General features: G+C 36.5%; 1 protein-coding gene across 5 annotated transcripts in view; it reads left to right on the top strand.

Annotated features, from left to right (window-relative positions):
- The window catches only part of LOC108968549, a 261,840-nt gene that overhangs the window by 233,552 nt on the left and 6,503 nt on the right, over positions 1-21,785 (top strand). For all 5 annotated transcript variants that reach the window (XM_018932646.1, XM_018932648.1, XM_018932647.1 and 2 more), the window contains 5 exons: positions 12,795-13,006; positions 16,921-17,047; positions 17,156-17,289; positions 21,390-21,512; positions 21,592-21,775. In XM_018932646.1, the coding sequence (XP_018788191.1) occupies positions 12,795-13,006; positions 16,921-17,047; positions 17,156-17,289; positions 21,390-21,512; positions 21,592-21,775 (780 nt within the window). The remainder of the gene's footprint in view (positions 1-12,794; positions 13,007-16,920; positions 17,048-17,155; positions 17,290-21,389; positions 21,513-21,591; positions 21,776-21,785) is intronic.

The raw sequence follows: 21,785 nt of genomic DNA, 5'->3' as shown, positions 1-21,785 counted from the left end.
AGTCCATCGCGGACAAATAACGTGACACGTTATTTTTATATACATACATACATATGTATAAAGGTAATGAATAAGTTGCATTCTTACGTCAAATACTTAATACTATTAATCACAGCTGTACCTTAAAGAAGCAGTGAACGTTATGTGTTTTATAAACCATAATAATTGTAGGTTAAAATATCAACAAGTCAAATAAAATATCATTGAGCTAAAATGAAAAACAATTTTATTTTTTTTTCGATTGATTCCTCGTCATAGCACTGCTATTATTTCACTCAACGTTGTATGTTTTTATATACATATATTTACATAATATCAATGTAAAAAAAATATAATTAATTTCTCGTCCGTCTGTATGGAGGAACATTGACTTCTATTCAGTAGATTTACTCATAATCGTATATTACTCACKTTGCCTCCACGTTTTGTGTTTGTATGCTTTTTCTGACATTTTGGGCTGCTTAATCAGCTTTTTGTAAGTATACATACATACATACAATGCTCATAGGTAACATACATMTGTAAATATCTTTTGTTTACCAAGCTGCACGCTATTTTTGTATTATTTTGTGCTTTTCGGCTGCTTCCCACTTGAAAGATTTTCTCGCTCAAYTCACTGATTGCCTTGGCACCTACTTTGCGGTGCTGCGCGCCTATTAAATTGGCAAACTGTTTAAAAAGTTTAAAAGTTTTTGTTTACAAAATTTATTTAAATTTTTTAATGTGGTTGTGAAATGAATATAAAAAGTTCCGTTGCCGTGCTTTTTTCTCACGTTAGCAAAGTAGGGGAAATTATGGAGAAATATTTAAACGTTTGTTCATCGCTTTTTATATTTTTACACAGCGCCCTTTTCGTTTGATTGTGGCTGCTCCCTYAGTGCATACATGATACATTGTTGTGTATATTAACRTACATATGTATATGATAWATATACATGTGTCGACGATATAGTCTCATATATGTTTTGCTTAATGGTACCGAATTTTCGGACTTTTCTTATCAGTCACCCAGCAATTAACAGTAGCAAGACTAATTCATCAGCGCTGCGAACATTTGTGTTACCCACCACCCTGAAATATGACATCATTCTAACAAAATACATATGTACATACCTACAAACATACAAGTTTACATATCTTCACATATTCATTATATTTGTACGTTGCGTTGTATAWGTGTTATATTTTATAAATTGGTTAATTTTGTTTATTTAAAAATTAAGCTGTGTGAAGCATTTTAACCTTTCCATACCCACGCATGGTGTGACAGACCGTGACTTTGATTCCTCTTTCCTGGTTATTTTTCTATAAAACCTTTTTTAATTTTTTGGGGAACTACAGGTTGTAATAAAACAAAAAATATCAATTGTTTGCATAAATTATTTATTACTTTAATGACTATAAGTATTTTCAAAACAGCATAAAAAATATTATGTTATTACATAAAAACCTTTTCGTTGGTCTCACAGACGTGTGCGCGGGTATAGGAAGGTTAATAAACCAAATTTGCGAAGCGCGGTTAGCCAGTTTCTCCAACTTGAGTTCTGATAAAATTATTTGTAGGCTGAAATTTTTATATAGCCATGAAAGAGAACCCATTTTATTCTGATAACTGCGCCAGTGATATCTCCTTCTAGGAGGAGTAATTTGAAAATGTGCACAGAAGTCCAGTATAATTTATTTTAGTCATGATTGGCAGGCACAAATAAGTCTACGAACTTACCAGCATTCTTACCTTATATTTTATTATGCCATCAGCTGATATACATATGTACATTCAATCGTTCTAAATATGTATGTATGTGAATAGTGTATACTTAGAATATTGTTGATCAGTTAACACTACCCTAGTAGAAAACATTTGTTTATTTCCTGATTCTAAATTTTTTCACATTTATCTTACCGGTTGGTTCGCTTTTAAGAATTTTTTAAAACATGTAGTTGTTCATATGACGCTTCTCTTTAACAGTTCAATCGTTTCATGTGCTATGCTAATATTTAAAAAAATAGTAAAATAGAGTTTTGCCCACATATTATCAAGTTGTATTCCATTGAACAAGAAGCAAAAATGTTTGAGAGAAATAAAAAAACAAACATACTTCGGCTGCACACTGTGTACAGCTTGAAGGAACCTAGAAGATATGATAGTTAAAACAATTCATAGATAAGGAATACCCTGAAAACTGTATTAAATGGACGCTCTATTTAGCGGAAAACTCGTAACAAGTGGACAGAAGGGTTGGTTCGTCAGTGTCTGTTTATGAGAAATTTCAATGTATATATGTATTTCTGAATATATGCATGAATTTAAAATCCCCTCAAATACGAAGTTCTCCATAATTCCATCTTTTAATTAGCAATATAAATCAAATTGCATAGAAATTTCCTGCCATAACTCGAAGTTTTTTTTTGTCTTTTATCGATTATGGTGATGAAAGTTCAACTGTAATTATGATTTTCAGAAAATGCCAAATCTTAAGGGTCTTTTTCTCAATGTCTGCTTAGCACTCATTTGTCAATTAAGGTCTGGTAAACTTAACCAATATTCCTTCTTTCGTAAAGAAGGTTTTTTTTTTTTTAACTAGAACTGACGGATGCTGTTCACGTAACTGAGAAAAAGACCTTAAATTTGTTATTTTGACATGCCCTGTTSAAGGTATAATTAACTTGTCGGCATACCCAGCTAAATACGTATGGCTACACAAATGAACGTACCTCATTCATACGTACTTATATTTTATCCAAAAGCTTTTAACTGCAAAGTTACGATAAAATTACACGTGCACGCCATTTCTGAACGCCTGTACAATTGGGTACAAAATACCAACAGGCTTCTTGCGAAATCGAGAGTGAATGTATGACACCCTAGTCGCAATAGAAAGCCAGGGACCACCGCATTTGTGTAATCGGTGAGTGACTGAGTCAATTTTCAAACAGTCCGAATCTAAGGCCCCGAACGTCTACAATGTGTTCTGAACGCCGTATATCAGTGTCGAAAACTTAAAAAAGCGCACGTCATTGACGTTGTTTGAATTTAAAATGAGGTTTCTACTTAAATTTGGGTACAAATTTTGGTATCATTTGGTTAATAATTACAGTAAAGTAAACACTTATGACTGTTCATGTTGCCTTGCACTGCATTCAAGGGGAACAACACAACAACTTGTACTTTTTGGGAGTATAACAACAATATATATGTTCATAGATGTAGATGTGATCGGCTATAGATGAAAGTAGACGAACTCACTTCCAAATTTGTGAGCTATGATCTTGTGTCGTGCATTGCTGCGTTGCTGGTACAAAAAGTTTATAATTTTTTGTTATAAACAATTTATAAATTATGTTGAGAAACTGTACATTTTTGATGGYTGGAAAGAAAGCAGAATGCTATTTAATTTTCAGCAGATTTTTATTGATCACAACAGACACAATAAAAATTAAGCTAATCTCGGAGCTAGCTGAAAAATTGGATCTAATGTTGAGTCCCTAGTTATTAAGAAATTGCTTAATTTTCAGAGACGGGTAGGGTAGGGAGTTTTCTTATTGGAAAGATGAAGATGAAAGCTAACAGCTAAGCCTACACTAATTATGACATTTTCTTCAAAGAATGCCGAATAGAGCAGTTGAGTATTAAATATTTAAATCAAAAAGCATGACAGAATTTGTAAAAATTAGGTTATACTATATTCCACTATGTAAATAATATCTTTGTGGTTAGTCAACACTCTGCTGAATCAAAATTTAAATTTCATTGAGTTCATWTGTAGCCCTTCTGCCTTATAGCGCTTGTCAAGTAAACAGAAAACAAGCAATGCAGTTCACAAAGAGAAACAAACTCTTCCATGCATACATATATTTTATATATACTTATACTGTTATACATATTTTTGAACTCAATAACAATTTAAAAACTCAAAACGACAAGCAGTCAACAATTGTTGTGCTGCTCCTGCTGAGCGCCGGGTATTTAGTGACCGAATATTATTGATCATTTTAAAAATCGAAAGTGATCGTGAACTGGTGGATGATGTGAGTTCAAGCAGGGAGTGAATAGCAAAAATTAGGTGGAAACCAACCTCATGGTTTATTTTATTGCGGTTAGTGGTGGTGACTGTGCATAGTGTATATGAGAGAGACACTCAGCAGCACCACCATGATCGCAAACCTTACTTTCAATAAACAGTCGGACAGAAGTTATAGCAGGGTAGGTAGCCTTCATTTAGCGATCATGGCAACAATTTCCTACTTGTGGTAGCACTTTTTTAATATTTGTTCACAACGTTCGTGCATACGCTTAATTGTGGGCATGTGCGTAACATAAGATTTTGGCATTCTCAGCACCGCTTGCACTCCGTTTCTGCTTACCTGCTGCTTATTCAAAGAACGCTATCGATTTTTGCACTGAAAGCGAGAGTGAATTTTCGCTTAACAACAACAACTAACTATTGAGTTCAGCGTAAGTTGAACGCACGCTAAGTGGCACATCGTCCCTGAGCATGGAAGTCAAGATCATTGCGACTTTTATAATTGTAAAGAGCATGACTGCAGTGGTCGCACCGATTGCATTTGTACGAGCGCTCTCGAATACTTACACTGTCCCGATTTCCGTAAGCGATTCAAGGTTTTCTGATGGTCACCTAAAGGTCACAGCCAACAAAACGTTGATATTTTCAAACTCAAAACTCATTCGAAAGCGCGAAACTGCGTCAATGCTCTTCTCATTGCTTCGCTCTGCGTTATTTAACGAAGGGCGTAAGGCAAAACTGAGCGACTTGCCAGCTATWGATTTGATTACCGGGTACAATAAATTAGTGTACACCTGGCTAATGAAAGAAAAATCATGCGAGCAATGTTTCAACCAGGCACTCAGAAGTCATCAGATCATCACTCTGCATTGCCGAAATTTTATACCAGTCGGTGTTGTGAACACATCGTCCACGAATAATGCAACAACAGCACAGAAGAATGTTAGGGAAATATTGTGTTAATTGCCCAGAGTTATGTGTAGGTATGCACACACCGTGTAGGAAATACAAGGTAGTTCAATCTTGTTACCTTAAAAATCAACTATGTATTCGAAGACTACAACATCTAAAATGTTTATTTATTCAGCTGGTAATGTTAATCTTAARATACCTTACAAAGCTATGAGTTGTATGATGCTCTTGGATTTATAATAAYTTTTTTAGTAAGAAACTTTTTTTATGATATTAATAAAATATATGAAAATGTAAAGCCGAGGACCTTCCGTTTCAATCACACTTACGAGTGAATTTCTTAGAGGCGTCTAAGAACCTACAATATTTCAGAGTGCCAATCGAAAAAATTCTGGTCTTTGATCCACCGTGATATACATCTTAAAAAAACAAAAAAATAAAATGTGTTGTGTCCACATGTTCTCACACGTTCGTTTCTCTTTCAACCATTCTTCTGCTCGCACGTACGTTCGTACACACGCATACACGAACAATGATCGCACTGACCTGCTCCTCAGCTGTAAGTGGGGTTCATTGAACCCCAAAACCAATTTTCGGCGATCACGCTGTAGTTCAGTGTGGCATGCTGCTTGTTGTGGGGCGCATATTGTTATTGTTGTTTACTGCTATGTGAAATGACGGTGCATTGAACTTGAAGTCAACGAGCTCTCGAAAAAAGAACAACAAATACTTATATACAGTTATTAAGGCAGCATTTATGCGCGCGTAATTGGAAGGGGAATAAAGCATATCAGTGAGTAGTGAAATTACACTAAGCTCCGGATAAGATTGCCGGCGCTAAGAATTTTTTCACTGTGTTTCGAAAGAATTTGTTCTTTTTATAGTTAAGTGGCTTTGTTAAAATCATATTTACATATGTGCAACTTTTATTTTGTGCAAAATTATATATTGGTGAATAAAAATATCTTATCCTAGTCCTACATATACAGACATATGTTTGTATATATCATCACCTAAAATGCAAAGCAACGCATCTTCAAGAAAATCGAAATTGAGCTTTAATTGCTTATGTTTTACTACATCATTTTACATATACATATGTTTTTAGCAATCAATTTTTAGATATAACCAATTTATAACCAAAACTCAAATTCTTCTTTTATATTTTTTAAATTTTATTTTATATTCTTATTTTATTTATTTTATATAACCATTTTATAATCGAAGCTGAATATTTTTGCAATATGAGTGAAAAAGTGATGTTACGTTATTTTGTRTTTTAGGCGACGATATACGTACATATGTGTGTATAACATAGTAGACATAACATAATTGTGTTCACTGTACTGATATTCACAGTAGCATTGATAACAGAATTTTCCAAGTAAACCATAACAAAACATAACTGGCACTTAAACTTTTTTGGTTTTTGTCTACCTGACTTCTGATTGCTTGATGATAGATTAACGGTATACGATACAAACTAAAGAATACAATGTTCGACTACTATTTGTATGTAAATGGTTGTAGTAATGCTTTGCGAGGTCAGCTAAAACTTCGTTAAAGCTTAAACTAGAAATTATCCACGTCTCTTTAAATATTTACAAAACAAKTATGTATGCATTTCTTCCTACAACCGAAAAAATATTTGTAAAACAGCTAGCAGTTAGCGCTACAAAACATTAGCAACCTCACAAAATAGAAATTCTACCTTCTCTCTAAACCCCCTTCTACTCTAAGCTCTTATAAATACAATTTTTTAAATTGTTTATAACAAAAACTTGTAAACTTTTTCTACCAGCAGCGCAGCAATGCGCGACCGCTGATGAACTGCACCTTACTTACACTTTTAGTTCCCTCCCAAAAACCTCCAAAATCAACGCCGCGTAAAAAGCCAATGAAAAGAAATTTATCTTAATGGCGTGAAAACGCTTTGCCGTACTTTGTTGCTGTACGCATGATCCATCGAAAATTTGGTTAATGTTTTGTGGTCCGTTTTTTTGATTAACTGTGTGTGCTTCGTAACCATACAACAACAATGTACACATACATATAAGTTTATGATTTTATGTGAAGCGAGCAATGAAAGCTCTTTAAAGAAACTAGGTCACGGCGAGAAAGACAACTTTTTGGTCTTGTATACCGAGACAGATCGTACAAGATCGTTCACTTTTTATGTATTTTCATGTAAAATTTCGCGCGTAGACGTCTCTTCGAAACCCAGTGCTCCAATTTTTAATGAACTCGTTAAATTTTATGTTTCAATCATCGACTMTGTCTGTCTGTCTGTTTTGACCAAATGACTGGATTTTGTTTTCACTTTCGCTTTTCGTATTTAACAGGAAGTCTAGTGGTTTTTTGTACCCAATTGTATAGGCGCTCAGCTGTGACCAGCAGGTGAAAAGTTTCTCTGTTCACTTTGTGTTGGGCGTTGGTTTTGTGTGGTTTCTCATTCGTTCGCATTTGTTATTGGATTTTGGTATATTTACAATATAAACATATACGTATGTATACGCACGCGGCACACCCAGCGTGACAAGCTGAATCAAGGCGATTTTTGGCAACCAAACGGAAAGCCACAAGCATAGACCAGCATGAAACCCATCGGAAACGAATAAAAAATAATTGATTAATTACGAGTGCGCGGTTGAGTTTTCAAGTGTTAAAAACGGTTCGGAGTTAAAACTACCAGTTCGATAGAAAAAGATCAGATGACAATGTTGTAGATAATAAAAGATCTATAACTTTTGTATTTAGATTTTTTTCACATAACCTCAAAATTTATGTGAAACATTTAAATTTTTGGGTTTTTTAGTTTTATCTTGTAAAATGTTTTAAAGTTATAATTTATTGAAATATTGAAGAAAAATCGATTATTAAAAAAAAAATCTTTTTTCCTTAAGATAAACCACATGAACCACAGAAAATTAAAAATTTGTTACCACTTTTTGGGCTTTATCGAAGTTTTGAAAAATAGTAAAAGTTTAAATTTGGTGATATGGATAGTTCCAGACATAGACAAGTTCATAAAGAACATTATCTATACATCGATCCATACATTTAAGGTAAATCTGTCCAGCAAAGACGAACAACGCRTTTAAAGCTTAAGTTCTGGTCGAACCTGTTTGGATGGCGAATCAGCAAAATACCTGATCTTCRAAAATAATTTTCATTTTATAATCCAGTYATAGATATATTCTTTAATATTAACACTTTGAGAAAAAGTCGATTTTTCSTGGAACATTTGCTTCTCGTGATTGCACAATTTGAAAACTAATATTTGTTTTGGATTTGGAAACCTWTTTCTTAAAACTTTAAAAAATGAGTTTGAACTTGGCGTTATTATAACGCTTATGACTGTCTATATACAAAGACATACCATAGTTTTATATTAACTAAGGTCGCTTACTAGCAAAATGGAATRAGTGTAAAAATTAATGTATGTGAACGAAACGTCATCCCCACAGGGTTTGTACCGATTAATACTAGCATTTTATTGTTTATATTTTWGGTTTACTTTCGCACGTGGTTATTACTTCTGTCTCGATCACGATACTGCTCATACTTGACCTTCAAAGTGTAGACTCGTTGAACGAATTGTCTTGGCAACAACAACAGTATTTGAATTTATGTTGACGCGCTTTATTGACATTATTGTTGTGATTTCTTTCGCTTCGAGTTTACGTCGGACTTCATCTTTGATTTTAAACCTTGGCGACGACAGCAGCACATGCTAAAAGTATGTTTGTATGTAGGTATGCATATCTATATTTATAATTTTTTTTTTGAATATCTTTCGCATATTTTGTTTTCATTAAACTGTTGTTGCTATGCGCTTACCGGCGTATCTGTTTCCGCGATATGTGTGTATGGAGGCATGTAAATATTCATATATAAAAATGAAAAATATGTTTATTTGTATGCAGGGCATGATTATTGTCCGACCCATTCGAAAATCTGTGCGTTGCTGATGAGCGCACGCTGCTCGCCTGGTTGAAATAGTACAAAAAACTAATCAGCTTTGACTTCCACACACACCTTATACTACGAAGCCTTAGTAAGTAAAGTAGTTTGCTTGGGCTGCAGCGCTATGTGATAGCTAGGGGGTATTCTTTTGTTGTTTAGAATCCGTCAAAGGAAGTGAAGYGCATACAGGTGTGAATCTATGAAGCAATTTGTAGAGCTTCTGATTATTCTTGTTTAGAAGTTTCTGCCGCTTCATCCGTATGTAGCATGTGTRTGTAGCCCCACTGTTCACAGTTTCTTTACTAATTAGCTACTGCGTTGCGGCTAGTTAATCTAGCCACGCTAGTTTAGCGCCGCAGTTGTTCTATGCGATACAGGCAAACAGAAAAAGGTGGTGGACAACTAGCCACRTAAAACATATTCAGTAAAAATCAATAAAAAAAAAGCATACCACTCATGGCGAAAAACCTGCCGGTATTTTCATTTCAGTTTTTTTTTTCAAAAAACCTTGGAAAACCTTAAACAATTACCTTAAAGCAAGGCTAACACATCGCAAGTCGTATTAAAACTGCTAACAAACTGAGCAAGCAGTCTACCAACCGAAGCCGAATGCTCCTCAATATTGCGCCGCAAAGTGGCGAACTACAAAAACACTGCCACAGATATTTTGTGTACATAAGCTTGTGATTAAAAGCTGCATAAATGCACAAACTGCCTTGTCGTTAAGCGTCCTCTGAAGCCGCGAAGCCTACGCTGGTAGGCCTTTACGATGGCTTGGCAAATAACCGCCAAGCGAGACTCATAAAGTAAAGCATGTCGCAGCGTAATGTTAATAAGTGATTTCTTTAAGGTCAACCAACAGCAGCGAAGACATCCAAAGCGACCGTGTGTCAAGTTAATATGTTTCACTATTTTGCGTAATGTTTGTTTTTATTGTTATTATTTACCGACTGTGCGGTTGTTGACTGCAACGAACCAATTAAAGCAAGGCAGTAAAGTTCACGAAGCAACAGATCACACGCAGAGAAATATTCACAGATATATGTACGTGCATATATACGTACATTAACGCTATTAAATTGGCCTGAACTGCAGTTGGTAGTTGGAGAACATTTATGAGGTTCTTTATACTCGTAGTACGTTTGCGGGCAGTGGGCATGCAAAGGGAACCGTGTTCTTGATTGCATTTTAAGCGTTGCCTTTGCATTGCTTGGCCTTCAAAAGTTCGAMAAACAAAAGCAAAGCCATTTATAGTATCTGTTTCAGAATTTCATGAGGAAATATTGAAGCAGTTATAATGCAAGTTTAAAAATACACCATACATGCATATGTATATTATAAGACACACAACGTTCTTATTATTCGTATTGTCAACAACAAAAAACCTCAGCTTTGAAGTCATACTACTCTTCAGAGTTGCATTTCTTACACCATAAACGGTTATACAAATATCTYTGATCTCATTTGAACAATATATTGTAACGCTGTCTTATATAATACTCAGCGCTAAAGTTCGTGAAGATATCGTGTCAAATAAAAAACCTTTCCATACAATAACTTGATTTGGATCGGTTCGACATTGGCGATTCCGMCAAATKTCCAGTTTCKTGGGAAGTAAAAGACTTGTAMAAAATTTCAGATTCAGATCGATAATTCAAACACTAAGAGCTACTTTGCGTATATACAAGAATATGGATATGTCTCAATTGGCTTAGCTTATCCCGCTGACGCTATAGGGTCTCCGACGTTTCCTTTTGAGTGTTGCAGACCATGGCCTACTTTTCCTTCACTAAGTACCTACTTTAGTTTTTTAGTGTAATTTAAATATAATTTTTATATTTTATGAAATTATATATTCTCCATTCTGATCCAATGCTTTTTGCCTTCTTTCAGAGAGATTGATTAAACTTTTATACAATTTTTAATCTTGCAGGCGAATCGAGTCATTTCGACGTTCTGATTGAGTTGAAGGTTATCCTAAACAAACATTTTTGCAGATACCCTAAAAAGTAATATTTCGAAGGTGAGCATTCTGGGATATTCTGTTTGAGTGCATCCCTTAATTCGGTCAGCAGATTTAGAAACAATCGTGATACAAATTGTCGAGAAAGGACTCAAAATTAATGATCCTTTTGATTTYTCACAAAACAGACAACACATGTAACATTTTTTTGCTGACTATTTGCCTTCGAAGTGTTTTGAGCTGATTCATTCTTATTGGACCATGATCTCTTGCATTTTATATTCTTTTAATCATCCCACTTTTCGTCACCAGTAACAATGCTCTTTCAAAATGGAAGTTGACGTTTGACAAGCAAATTATAATMATTAAGATTATGGGGAATCCATGTGTCAAGCTTTGAAATTAATTGTATACGTTTCATGTGTTTGAGAGAAGTCACGTTAGACAAATTTAATCTTTCGTAGTCTATGCTGAAAATCGAAATTTCCATTAAGAAATTTTTGATAATTTTTTAGAAGTCATTTTTAACTTTTTGATAGTAAAAAAGTAAAATATGTCGAAARTGCTGTTATCAATTTTATATCTGCAATACCGCTATAAATAACAATTTTTAAAAACATTGATGGACAATGTCTCTGGCTAAAAWATGGCAAAAAGTGATCGATCAAAATGGTATATATTTATTTACTAGTAAAAATAAAAAAAAATGAGTTGAAGTTTGATTAAAAAATACGAAAAGACTTTTTCGACTACCTACATATATAATTGTAAAGCARTTAAGTGTGATGTTAGCTGCGAAAAAATAAACCAGGTGACGTCTTCAAACGAAATCAGTTAKTTAACGACCGCATATAGACAGAAAAAATCTAAATGATAATAGYCGTTCTTGTCAGAGTTATTCAGCAGAAGAGAACTAAAGGGAAATTAGTAATTATTCGTATTTCTCTCCTACAAATATTCAAACCTTGTTTACTTTCTACAAAATATAACTTACCCACCATATTCTATGTTAGTATAGTATAGTCCATATGAGTATATGCATATCGCTGTGGGTATMGTCGTCATGGTACCTGTCTCTTATACACATCTAGATGTGTATAAGAGACAGGTACATGTGTATATTATGTGTATGTATATGTATGTCCATATGAGTATATGCATATCGCTGTGGGTATCGTCGTCATGGTACACGATCGTGCATATTTGGCTAYGACGCTTTTAGGTTGACCCACTTTTGAAGTTAAGTTGATTTTCGTTTTGGAAATTCGTCGCTCCAACTTTTGCTGGGCGCCCAAAAGATTTTGATGACGTTTTTGGAGTTCGATAGTTTTTTGTATGGCGTGTTGTAAACGATGGAGCTGCGTGTTTGTTGTCGACTACGCATGCCGTGTATTTTCGTATGAGTTTTGGGTTTAGTTAATAGTAAGTTTTTTCTTAGTTCCAGGAATTCAAAATTTAAGCTCGATTGAAGWACTTTAAGGCTTATACCAATAAAAATTAAATATACTGCCGTCATTTTTTAAATTCTCTGCGGACATGTGCTCTTAGTAGAAGTGGACAGTAATCCACAATTTTCACATGCGCCGGCGTCAAAAGTTTTTTGTGTGAAATTTTAATTCACGTCTCCACCATATAAAGTTGCTGACAATCAATTAATATAATTGAAGTGTCCGCTGCTGCGTTGTGTGTAGCACCACATGCTGCCGCGCATATGTACGTGAAACAGCAGCTTAAAGGCTGGCGCAAAAAATTAATATTCAACTTGGAAAACAATACACGGAAGACAGACGAGCAAACCCAGYAAAAGCCAAGCACAAAGTTGCTGTTTTTAAGTATTTTTATTACATTTTCCGTTCTGTTCAAAAAGCGCTTCATCCACTGGCTGCCCACTTACCCGACTTTTACTTTTTTGATCCTTTTATTCGCAGACAGCAGCACGGCGCTGAGCAATGTRAGCGTCTCGATACCTTCGGCCGTTAAACGTGGCGATAACGCCATCTTAATCTGCAATTACAACCTGGAATATGAAAATCTATATACAGTTAAATGGTATCGWGGACGACGGGAATTTTATCGCTATACGCCGAAGGAGAATCCAGCACTGAAGATATTTCCGGCGAGTGGCGGATATTCGGTTGATGTAAGTAAAAAAACAGTATTGCTATCCTTCACATTACATACTTACTAGTACATATGTATGTATACTTATATTTTATATCAGAGAAGAAATGTACAAAAATATTGTAATTAAGAAAGAAAAACATGTAGAATGATCATGGGCCGGGCGAGCATAAAAGTATACATACATACATACACTCCTATAAGCATGTAAAAAGTGTGCATGAATGAAATTGTTTATAACCATTGTCGCACTTGCTCATTCMGGATGTGGAAAATTAATTTTCTCTCAACATGCTGTTATGTAATACCAGGGAAAGTAGAGATCACCATCAGTGCTAAATTTTTTTGTGTATATATACATATATCCSTATTATATTTATTTCCACTTGTTGGCCTTGAGCGCAGTAATTGCTTATTTATTGCATTATTTTCGCCCTTTTCTTCTCAGTTTGCTCACAATTAATTTACAAATTTCGTAGCAACTGCAGTAAGAGTTAAAGTTGAAAATAAGTCAGCATTGTTACAGAAATTCTCATTTTTTTCATTTCTTCACTCRCTCTCACTCGCTCGCGTCCCTTGTTGCTTGCATCCAGCCAGTAGCCGTTTCATTAAGAATTTTTAGCGCGTGCCGCAAAATTTCAACTTTAATTACGCTGACACGTCGAAAGGCGGTTTGCGACTGGGAGTCATGCTGTGAGCGAATATTTCGTTGCTGCAGTGGCTTTACCTTAAATTAGCAATTTAATGTTTCACTTTAATTGCAATTTTTAATGTTGTGAGGCGGTTTYCGAAATAGGGAGGAAAGTAAACTTACATTTTTTGCCAGATCTTTCTGATCCGAACGCTTGTGTCAAAATATTTTGATTAAAGCTGATAACTGAAAAGGTGAGTTACATTTATTGAGAACACCAGAGAAAATKTTGATACTTTTGCTCTTCTGAGGGTCGCGAAGAAACCATGATCTCAAGATACATATTTGTATGTTAGGTTAGACTAAATGGCGGACTCATCAGCATTGCTTAGACTGTTATGTACAGCTGATGTAGCTGACATCCGGTAAAACTTCTTTCTGCATGAATTCCGATGGGACACTACCCAGTCAGTAATCMTACAAATCACTCAAATGTGAACCTTGCTGAGATCAAATTCCTTAGAACTCTCTCAATTTATCCTGACCCAGAACGGCTTTGAGATGCCATAGCCTACTTCCCAACCGTTCTCATTCTGCAGGTTTTGAAGCTGAAGCTGTCCTGGCAAGCTTATCAGCTTTACAGTTTTYTGTAACACTGCTGGGACAGGCACCCAAACCAGTCTAATCACAAAGTAACTCGATGATAGAGATAAGAACTCTAGGCTTCTTTTCACWAATTTTGAGCTCACTGTCAGCTAAATCACGTCAAACCTTGCTGCCATACTATCGGAGTGGATAGTCACTACACTGAAGTAGACTGCTCTCCAGAGTATTGAGAGTACTCCTACCCCTATGGCAGTCACTTCCGCTTAAAAGAAGCTGCAGCGATCAGAAAGCCTTAAATTGAAACTGACGGAAAGTTCCTGGCACTGTACTCATCCAATAACCCTTTGCCTTGATTGTGTGTGACCAGTGAAGCGATAGCCAYGGCTACGTTCAGCGATCTGGTAATCCAAATATTATGGAAAGAAATGAAAGTGTGCAAGGAGTCCAGAGTGCTTAGGCCCGCAGACATATAAGTACCCATATTCTCTGAGTCTGAGAKCAGCTTTTGGTGCGCTTAGCAGCTATATCCACCGGTGCTAATTGCAGGAACACATTTAGTGCCATAGTYGATGTGGTTTGTSATACACCAGAAATACTGATGAGAGTTGCCGGCTAAACACTACCACGAAAGCTTCTCGTCAAGYATGAGCTCTAGATACTTTTCTGCAGCCTAGTGCTTATGACACTAAGTTGCGCCTTGGTTAGCTGGTACACGGTATTCAGAAAATTTCCCTCAAACCTGAGAGCTACATCGTCCTCGTAGATAATCACTAGGCACTGCCTCATTCCGTCACGATCGTTCTTTCACAGAGAAGTTTGAAGATGGTATGCTTAAGATTCGATAGAGCTATAAACTTAATCAAAGCTCTATTGACCGCTTCCGSCCGAACGTTGTTGAATGCTTTCTAGATATCGAGGAACGTCCCAACTACAAGCTCCTTGTTCCTTATGGTACTCTCAAGCCAGGAAACAAGTGCATTCAAAGCAGTGTCTACTGTTCTACTTTTGCTTTGCTTGAAAGTCGATTTCTTGGGATACTACCTTTTAAGTTGCAGATCAGAGATATTTATGTATGATTCAATTGCATGCCAGACTGTGCTCACAAAGAACCGGGTTTTTGTAGGCGAGGGTACGACGATGAATAAAAAATTTGCCGATAAGTTCGAAAGTGTGCGTATGTAAACCCAGTCACATACTCTATAACCATATCCTACATGACCGTCCACTCACTTGTTCTGTAGATTAATGCGCTAGATAAACAAATATGGTACATATGGAAACGTTAGTAGTTCCTTGTACAATCAGTAACTATAAAATATTGCACATGACAAACAAATTTAAGCACATAAATAAATTATTTTCTCTGTAGTGTGTGTACATTTTTTATTGATATCTAATCATCCGACGCATGCGCAATAGTGTTGGGATTGTTTTTTTAGTGGAAATATCTCCTGTCATCAAACAAACAGTCGTCGCACGCGCGGGTTGGCTGCCACGTCACTGTTGACAATCATAACTTCGAGGTCGTAAATAATTTCGTCTATCTTGGAACCGGTATTAACACCGACAATAATGTCAGCCTCGAGAAGAAACACAGAATAACTCTTGCCAACAGGTGCTACTTTGGTCTGAGTAATAGTTCTCTCGACGAACAAAGACCAAACTCTCAAAGCACTCATCATCCCCTTTCACAACATCTGATGAGTCGGCGTTACGAGCCTTCGATAGAAAGGTTCTGCGGAAGATTTATGGTCGTTTGCGCATTGGCAGCGGCGAATACAGCATTCGGAGGAATGATGAGCTGTAGATATACGACGCCGTTGACATATTTCTGCGAATTAAAAGAGGGCGCTAACAGATGAAGAGGAAAACCTTCACTGCGTTGGAAAGACCRAKAAATTTGCCATTTTATCTATTCACAAKAGTACAACTGATCTAAAACTTGGTAGCACCAATTTATTAAGACATCTGCCTACTTAACTTAAYACTCATCTAAAAAAACTGTAATTTCGGTTTGTTTACAATTTCATCTGTCAAAATGAGGTTTCTCGCTTTGCCAACTACTTTTTATTTGGGGAAAACATTGCTATTGTGAATGAAAAAAAGCGATTAACAGGCAATGCCTCTAGTTCAATATACAAGTCTAATAGCTTATGACAAGCCAACATAATTATGTTGGCTAATTCTTCCATACAAAATAAGCTAATTGCGMGTTCTTTGGTTCTAACTTTCCTAAAGGGAACAGTTCACAGCAACATMATGCAACATTTGAGTAATTAAGCATTAAATATACATGCATTTTTTATTTATATCGAAATTATAACAGAAAACATCAATTTCCTGGAATGTAATTACAGAGAGACTTATTTCAGTACGCCAGTACTATTGGAGTATACTATCAAAAGCAGTTTCATATATTGTGAAGCAATTTGATTGCAGATTTATTTGTATGCAGAATATGTATAGAAAATTACACGAAATTCTTAATTGGACCTTGTATTCTTTAAATTAATTACTCACTACACATAACAGTATTGGTTTCAAATATTAATCGGTTATTTATTTATTTGGGAATATGTAACGAATATAAAAGAGCAAACCAAATTTCTTTGCTGTACGGAAATCAAAAATAAGGAATAGACAATACAATATTTACAGTTCATACTTTAATTATAGAATTTATATAATATTTGCAGATGGCCGAATCGAACGCCACACATGTTTTCATCAGAAATCCTATTTCTGGCAAATATAGCTGCGAGGTTTCAGCAGACGCGCCATCCTTCAACACATTCTTAGTGTCTGGCGAAATGGAAGTTGTAGGTGAGTTCTTATTGCTTACAATGAAACTTCTTAAATGTATTATTCGAATATTGGTCTGTAATTTTATTTCATTATTGTAAAACGTCATTTGTCTTCTMTGCTTTGTAGAATTACCCACACAACGCCCAGTTATAACTGGAATTCACTCTCGTTACCGTCTCGGTGATGTCATTAACGGCAACTGCTCATCCGACTTTTCAAAACCGGCAGCGAATTTAACTTGGTGGATCAATGACTTGCAGGTAGATGTATACTGTTTTTGTTTTATATTTCTATGTTTTTCCCAAAAGAAATTATGGCGCGAAGAGGCACTTATTTGTAACATGTTGTAGACATTTCGTATATGGTGAAGTTTTATAAAATGAGCTTGGTATATTAAGTTTGCAGAAAGTCAAAAYCACTTAGAAGGAGACGTCGAAGACCTTATCAAATATATATTTAAAGGGTTTGTCCGAAAAGTAATAGTACTGATTTTCTTCCTAACTAACGAACGAGCGGGCACCGAGCACCTGTAGAGTCAGGGCAAACATTTCCGCGCGACGTGTTTCTGTGAGTGGTGTAAGGTGAAAATGCAGCGTTTGTTAGAGCACAGGTATGCGATTAAGTTCTGTGTGAAAGGCTTAMCCAGATGTTGCTTTAGCAAGAAATGGTGTGTTTCGGTAGCACCAGAGGGCCGGGAARAGCTCGCTAATGAATGAGCAAATTCGAATTCTTTTTTGACATCAAAGGCATCGTCCGCGRTGAATTTGTTCCTMCTGGACAAACCGTCAATTATAAGTTTTACGTGGAAGTCCTCCAGAGACTCAAACGAAGGGTCAAGACATCGCAGCCAATTCGAAGTTGCTACACGACAATGCCCCGGCCTTACCGCCTTTCTTGTGAACTATCTAATCCAGGCCGGCATCCCAACGCTTCCGCAGCTGCGCTATATCCCAGGTATGGTCGGACTTTTTTGTTTCCTTGCCTGAAAAGGCCGATGAAAGGAAAGCACTTTGAGACGATAGAGGGGATGCAAGCTACTTGTACTTCGGCTTTAAAGTCTATTCCGGAGAATGCCTTCAGTGACGACTTAATGCTTGGAAATAGCGCTGTGACAGCTCTGYATCGACGCGGAACTAGCTTGTTCAGAAATTTTTTAGAGAGTTATAACAAATGGATCAAGAAATTTTTTTTAATTGGCTCATTCCTGTTACTTTCCGGACAAACTCTGCATATATACACGTATATATTAGCACGAATAGCTGATTCAATTTAGTTATGTCCGTCGGTTGAATATATACTCGAACTAGTCCCTCAGCCTTWGAGATATCATTTCGAAATTTTGGGCACGTATTTTTCTCTCCAAGAAGCTGCTTATTTGCCGATATCGAACCTCCATAACTTATAGCTACCATACAAACTGAACGATCGGCCTCAAGTGCTTGCGTGGAAGACTTTTTCATTTGAGGCGATACCTTCAAGAAATTTGGCACGGTCTCTGAAGAAATTGTTCAGAGCGGAACACTACAGCATATAGCTGCCATACAATATAACCGATCAAACTTTTTGACTTCTTTTGTACTTGTGAAAGAAATTCTAGTTCGGTGCTAACGAAGTAAACGTTTTCTCTTGTTTTGAAGATATTAGCAAATAGTTGTTGCAAAAAATTATAGAAGATTATTAATTAATTTAGTGACATTAAAAGTGACTCAATTCGGTAGCATATTTTCCTCAGCACATTAGCTTATTCATAATGCCCGATGTGTTACATTCAATTTCTTCGATATTACTGCACTTTTTGCAACTTGTTTGCTGTTGATGCTGCCGCTGTTACACATTTTCATTAAAGTGTCGCATAAATCAAATCAGAGACGAAAAAATTATGCTTTTGCTGCACTCATGCTATGCATACCCTGCGGCTTCCGCTTTCTTCTTACACAGCGCCATTCGCACTTGGGCTGAGCGGCTCTCAGCTATCTGGCAGTGTAGYGGCACTGAAAGAGCTTGGAGCCAATCAAATTTCACTTGGCATGCTTGTAACGACACTCGACGAACGATAGCAGCGCTGAAGGACATTTCGGTGGAAGAGAGCAAACTCCAAAAAATATTCTTAATGAATGTTCCACTTACCGATTGCTTCCAAATAGCAGCTCACTTCCACTCCTTGAGCAACTACAGCCCGTAAATTGCAGCGAATGTCCAAAAAAATTCAATTTGAAATCAATATTGGCTAAAARTCATTTTGCCGAAATGGACAGCAACTGCCAGCCAACTACTAACAGCATTCCAAACGTCAAACAAATCTAGTGCAACAACAACAATGGCGGTAAAAATGCAAAAGCAGAACAGCAAAACCTTGAAATATTATTGCTAAAACCCGAAATGTACAACACAAACCGAATAGAAATAAAATGRGGAAAATACCAAAACACTAAGAACAGATTTATGAAATGTCGAAGAAAATGAAATGCCAGCAAAGCCGCAAGCCGTGCTCGCTCACTTTGAGGGGGAAGCAGTGGGCTGCAGTCGTGTCGCCAGAGAGCTCGGCTATRGTGTCAACGCGCCGAAAGTGACATATGCTTGCAGTCCTGCCAACGCTGCTCGGCTGCCGTTGGCGTGTTACCCTAAGCACACCTACATCATTTCAACTAACTTTACCGCAAGACATTACGCTTTTTTATTTCCTTTTTTCTCTGSCTTTCCAAATTTCCTGCAACATTTTTGCTTTGTTTCGKKCGAATTTTTCATTTAATAGAGAGAAGTTGTTGTYTTTCGGTAAATAAAGAACTCGGTTTTCGCAAGCGTGATTTTGATACCTCCTAGGGACTATTTCACTACCTCGGAACGATTTAAAATTTATTAAAAATCATGATTTGCGCGTTGACATTCACTGTCACATATTAGGGTGTAAAAAATTACTTTGTTCTAGTTTCGAAATCACCCGTTTAGTAAGGGTAGGGCGGGCTGGGCGGCTGCGCTGGCTCTGCGCTATTATTTAAAGCTTGAAATTTTCACCAAGTTAAAGATTTTTAAGTAATTTATTTGACCTAAAACAATATTAGCCACTGGCGTCGGCAAAAGCATAAATATATTTGTGTGCTTGAAACGCCGTGCGGCAGSAGGCAAGCTTCGTACTAATGCTGTGCAGTGAAATGAAATGAAAGTTTATTGATTTATGCATTTGTTGGCAAACTCAAATTGAAAATTTCAGCTTTTACTGYGTCAACGCCGCAAATTTTTTATTATTGCAATTTTTTCTCARAACTACTTCAACTAAATTATTTTTTTGTGAACCACACTTGAGCGAAGCGGAAGTTGCACTCGAACGCTCAGTGGTAGCGGCAACTTGTAATGCAGGTACCTGTAGCCACTTGAGCCCTGATTGCGATTTCTGTTTTCACTTCCGTGTTACGACGCCAACGCCACCTYCACCGCCAACGCTAACTCTGACTAGCTGCGTTTGCGGCAGTCTCCGCTCGCTCTGTCGCCAGTGCGACAACTCTTTACAAACTTTTCTGCGTCTACCCAAGAAAATCTGTAGTTTCACTAGACACACACAAACAAACCCACCGTTATAGCCTCGGTGACTTCACTTGCCACGCATACGCACACATTCGTAGCGCATTTCGTGCTTCACACACATATGCGCATACGCASGCACATACATATTTACGAGTACAATAGTTTGCGTAGTGAATGCAGAAATTCTCAACTTTACGACTTTGCTCGCAAATCAACAGAAAATTCGTTCATTTCTGTTTTTTTATTAGAATTCCTCGATTTTTTGTGTCMCTTGCTCACAAACACGCACAAGCAAACTGACTTAAGCACCAAYACACGCACACACGCACTCGTAAAAGTACACTTCGAGTCTGTTCGTATAAATGCTGGTTCATGCAGGCGTTTGCATCGTCGTGTTGAGTTGTCGAGTAGTCGAAATTACATCGCATTAGGTGGGCGTCATTCTTTCGGAACTAAGCTGCGAATAAATGGGTGGAAATTACATAACCTGCCAGGTCGTATATGTGACAAAGTTGTTTTTGAGTAGCGCGTTTGCAGTAGATGTGCTTGACTTAAAGCTGCATCGGGTGTAAAATTTGTGTTGTAATTACCCTCAGCCAAAATGCTTTCAAATTTCACGAGCAAACTATTGAAGTCGAAGACTGCATATGAATGTATTCGTGAAGAAATTTAAACAATAAACTCAGTTCTTATTTTAAATCCCGAATTTTATTTACATATTTAGTATTTGTAAATATAAAAAAAAAAAAAAAATTAGTTAAAGTTTGATTAGAAATATGACTTTTTCGACTATCCAATATATTGGTTACTTATATATTTTCATTTCTGATATATTTTTAAGGCGCCACCAGATTCAGTTCGCACATTTGGCATTCAACGTCATTTCTCGGAGAATTTGGAATCTGCGATAGTGGAAATTAACTTTGTTGCCGCACTGCATCATTTCAACAAAGGTCGCCTAAAGGTATTGCTGGCACATGCCTCAAAAATACAGTTTATAATATATTACGATTTTTTTTTTATTTTTGCTCTGCTCTTTGCAGTTGAAGTGCTCCGCTCGTATCTACGATATTTATGTGCAAGAGGCTGAGAAGCTTATCGAGGAAGATCGTCCGCGCATTTTGGCTTCAGGCCGTTCGCCAGAGCTGAATATGTATCCATTTGATCATTTATCGGATACGGAAGGTTTCGATGAACATAACGAATTGTACTTAACACATTACAACAGTAAGTAAAA

Source organism: Bactrocera latifrons, unplaced genomic scaffold (assembly GCF_001853355.1).
Source record: "Bactrocera latifrons isolate USDA-ARS-PBARC rearing strain unplaced genomic scaffold, ASM185335v1 scaffold_22, whole genome shotgun sequence".
Taxonomy (NCBI): Eukaryota; Metazoa; Arthropoda; class Insecta; order Diptera; family Tephritidae; genus Bactrocera; species Bactrocera latifrons.
Note: the sequence above shows the minus strand (reverse complement) of the source record. Positions and strands in the feature narration are given on the sequence as shown.